We start from the raw sequence: 4,240 nt of genomic DNA, 5'->3' as shown, positions 1-4,240 counted from the left end.
ATGTCCATGGCTTCTGGAGTTTTTCCAACCTTTTCTCCACAAACCATCTCAGAAACCCCTAAAATATCAAATGGGTCATCTTCAAAACTCGAAATCTTTTATAAACCATCAAAATCAAAGTCCCATAATTCTAGGTTCTTGAAGCTCAGAGCTGCTGCTGCAAAATCAATCCAACCAGATTCCGATGACGACGACCCACTTCAGAAATTTCCTAAAGAAGATTACAATTCCAAATATGGACTCGGTCAAAAAATCGATTCTTTCACGATCCCCAAAGGGCTTTCCGAAGAAACAATCAGGTTAATTTCATCGAGAAAAGAAGAACCTGATTGGATGCTTGAGTTTCGATTGAATTCTTATCGTAAATTCTGTCAAATGATGGAGCCAGAATGGTGCCCCAAAACCGATTTCCAAAACATCTGTTTCTATTCAGAACCCAAAAAGAAACCAACTTTGAATCGCCTCGATGAAATTGAAGCTGACCCTGAACTCATCAACTACTTTGATAAATTGGGAATCCCTCTAAACGATGCTGTTCTCGACAGTGCTTCAATCGCCATGAATCGTCATTCTAAAACATTAGAGAAATCCGGGGTAATCTTTTGTTCGATTTCCGAAGCCATTAAAAACCACCCGGATAAAGTCAAGAAATATCTAGGCAAGGTTGTTTCCCCCGATGATAATTTCTACGCGGCTTTGAATTCAGCAGTATTTAGTCACGGATCCTTCGTATACATCCCTAAAGACACCAAATGTCCGATACAAATCTCAACATATTTTCGTAGAAACGACTTTGAAACCGGACAATTCGAACGAACACTCATCATAGCAGATGATCGAAGCTTTGTTCAGTATCGAGAAGGTTGCGAAACCCCTTCTTATGACGTAAATCAGCTTCATGCAGCTGTGGTTGAACTCCATTGTAACGAAGAAGCCGAAATCCAATACTCCACGGTTCAAAACTGGTATGCAGGTGTTGAAAACAAGATGATGCGCGGGATGTATAATTTTGTGACGAAAAAGGGTCTTTGTGTGGGTCGAAAATCCAAGATCTCTTGGACCCAAATGGCGTTGGGGTCGGCAGTTACTTTGAGGTACCCGATTGTTGTTTTGGAGAGCGATGGTTCTGTGGGTTGTGGGTGAGTTTTAGGTTTCCTTTGGCGCGCTCAACTGCTTATATTTTGAGTGTTTTTTTTTTTTTTTTTTTTTTTTTTTTTTGTGTTTGACAAAGCTGGCTTTTTAAAAATTAGGTAGCCTAGTTTTTTCGGTAGTTTTTTAAATTTTCAAATATATTCTTATTTAGTTATAAATAACTCATTTTTTTAAATCCCTTTAATGAAAGGTAACAACGATATCATTGTTATATTTAGAAAACATATAGGACGTGTTTGACACGGAGCTTTTGAAAGCGTTTGAGAGCTTCTAGCTTTTAACTTTTGAAAAAACGGTATAGTTTAATAAAAAACTTTCGTTTGGCAGTACGAGCGTTTACCTTTTAGTTTAAACAAAACGTTTCAAATCTAAAAGCTACTTCATATAACATTTAAAACGCTACTGAGCTTTTGAAATCAATTTCCATAATTACCCTTAAAAATATATTTATATATTTATTTATTTTTAATCAATTGTCATTTTATGTAATTTTATATATTTCAAAAGCTTCAGTTATTTTTGTCAAACACTCATATAACAAATAAAAGCTACATTTTTCCGCTACCAGTTACCCGTTACGTGCTAACCGCTACCAGCTATCCGCTAACCGCTTTCAGCTAACAGCTACTTTTGCCAAACATGCCCATAGTATTTACAATATAATATAAAACACAAATATTATTTCGGGGCATATTACCAAAAAAAAATTCTAACACTTGCATGAAAATCTATATTTATATGTATCTCTATATTCAATATCTATATATCCATATATTTATCTATATCTATATATTTATATATCTATTATAATCAAAGTTGTGAAAATCGTTCGGCGGTCGACTTGCATTAAGCAGTTAATCGGACTCGGCGGTGATTAATCGACGTTTAATTGGGGACTCTAAATTATTAATAAAATTATTTAAAAAGTTATTATATCCTAAAAAAATAAGTATTTGAAAATTTAAAAATTTTAGTATAATATCTTAAAATTTGAAAATTAAAAATTTTGGTGTAATATTTGAAAAGAAAAAAATTTGGAGTTTTTAAATATCTCCCGCCTATGACGGTCGAGGACCGCCAAGCCCGAGATTGACCAATTTCCATCAAGCATCCTAATCGTAATCGATTCAAGGCCGCCAAACGAGTAATCGACCGCCAAAGTCGATTTCTGCAACACTAATTATAATAGATATCAAAATGTTTGAACCTCCTGTATTTAAAACTCCAATAATCATTAATTGCCTTTTAGTAATGATTATAAACATAAGTTAAATCCTCCCTAATAAATCAAAATCTTTTTGCCACATGTCCTCTTCTCCTTCATTTGGACACATGGTATTTTCTAGAAATTTTGAATTATCTTTTTTTCACTTGTCATTTTATTATATTTTTCATTTTATTAAATTAAAATTTCACATTTAATATGTAAGGTAATATATATGTAAGGTATTTATTAAAAGGGGTTTATATATGTAAAGTATGCAATGTATTAAAGCCTCATTAATTTTAATAATTCAAATTTTTTTATTTTTCTTATAAATTCAAACTTCTCAATTTGTTAAAATTTTATATTTATTTTTTTTCAAATTAAACCCATCTATCTATATCTATCTATATCTATATCATACATACTTATAAAGTTAGCATTTTTTTCTTGAATCTCATGCATTTTAAACCCCCATAAAAATTTGCCAACACCTCATGCATTTGAAACCCCCACACCCTTTCACCTTCAAAGTAATTAATCACACATAATCCCATTCCAAGAAAATCACACACTCTATAAGTTTAACACCTCATTATAATAGAGGCATTTTTCTAAGCACTACATTGATTTGAAACTTATGTTTTTTCATATTTCTTTGTAATAATGATTTTTAATTACCAAGTTTTATACTTAATGGTACTTATGACACTAATTGATTAATCTTGGTATATATATATATATAGTTCACATTGATAGATTATTTTGGTAGGATTTATAATTTTTTGGGTAATTGTATGGTAGATTGGAAGCTTCAAACAAAATGATTTATGTGAAGAAAACAAAAAAAATTTCAAGGTCTAATTTTATATTATGCATGTTCGTCTTTCGAACAAAAACATTGATTTGTTTTATTTAACGTTTTAATATGATTTTTCTTTTACAGGTAATATTGTCTTATATATGAAAAAGTAAGCGGAAGATGATTTTCTTCATTATATGACAACTAACAGATGATGAACAAATCCGAGCACAATAACTGAAGACTATTTCATTTTGTTTGGAAAATAACTTAAGATGGATTTCTTTCTCTTTTCCAAAAAGATCAAGATAAGAAGAAAAATAGGTAAGGAAGACTTCGTGAAGATGGGTTATCTAAGTTATTGGTGACTAAAATGTTTTTGTGTGTGTGTGTGTGTGTGTGTGTGTGTATATATATATATATATATATATATATATATATATATATATATATATAAACATTTGTAACATCACATTTAAAGCATATTTTTATTATTATTTTGAGCTATTATAATTGTATATAAAGATTAGACTTATGCATGTTATTATTTAAATATTTACACATTCAAGAGTTTTTAGCATATGGTTTGAAACATCCCAAAAATACAGTCTGAAAATTTCGTTTTAAATTAGTAATAAAACCATATTCATCAAACGTCATATAAGAATCATAAACAATGTATCTCAAAATATATTAACAACTGTCAAATATATCAGAGTATAAACATCCCAGGCTGAACAAATGGTGTGTGCACTGCAATCTTTCCGAGCTCCTCTTTTGAAAACTGAGTACCTGAAACCAAAACTGAAAACTGTAAGCACGAAGCTTAGTGAGTTCCCCCAAACTACCACATACCATACAATGACATATAAGCAAATACTGGGCCCCGCCCACTGCATCGGTCCCCGCCCGGCATCGGACCGAAGTCCGGAACTAGCTTGGGCCCCGCCCACTACATCGGGCCCCGCCCGACATCGGACCGAGGTCCGGAACTAGCTTGGGCCTCGCCCACTACATCGGGCCCCGCCCGACATCGGACCGAAGTCCGGAACTGACTGAACATAGCATAGCATAATCATAAC

The 4,240-nt window shown here is 32.6% G+C and overlaps 1 protein-coding gene across 1 annotated transcript; it reads left to right on the top strand.

Annotated features, from left to right (window-relative positions):
- On the top strand, window positions 1-3,557 carry LOC145115668 (iron-sulfur cluster assembly SufBD family protein ABCI8, chloroplastic-like). Its single transcript, XM_079052015.1, has 2 exons — window positions 1-1,139; window positions 3,303-3,557. The coding sequence occupies exons 1-2, from the start codon at window positions 1-3 to the stop codon at window positions 3,304-3,306; spliced, it is 1,143 nt and encodes a 380-aa protein (XP_078908141.1). The 3' UTR covers window positions 3,307-3,557.
- Window positions 3,558-4,240: the final 683 nt, after the last annotated feature.

This window comes from Lactuca virosa, chromosome 5 (genome assembly GCF_052849685.1).
Source record: "Lactuca virosa cultivar CGN04683 chromosome 5, Lactuca_virosa_CGN04683_v6, whole genome shotgun sequence".
Classification (NCBI taxonomy): domain Eukaryota; kingdom Viridiplantae; phylum Streptophyta; class Magnoliopsida; order Asterales; family Asteraceae; genus Lactuca; species Lactuca virosa.
The sequence above is the reverse complement of the archived record's forward strand: the minus strand, read 5'-3'. Positions and strand labels throughout refer to the sequence as shown.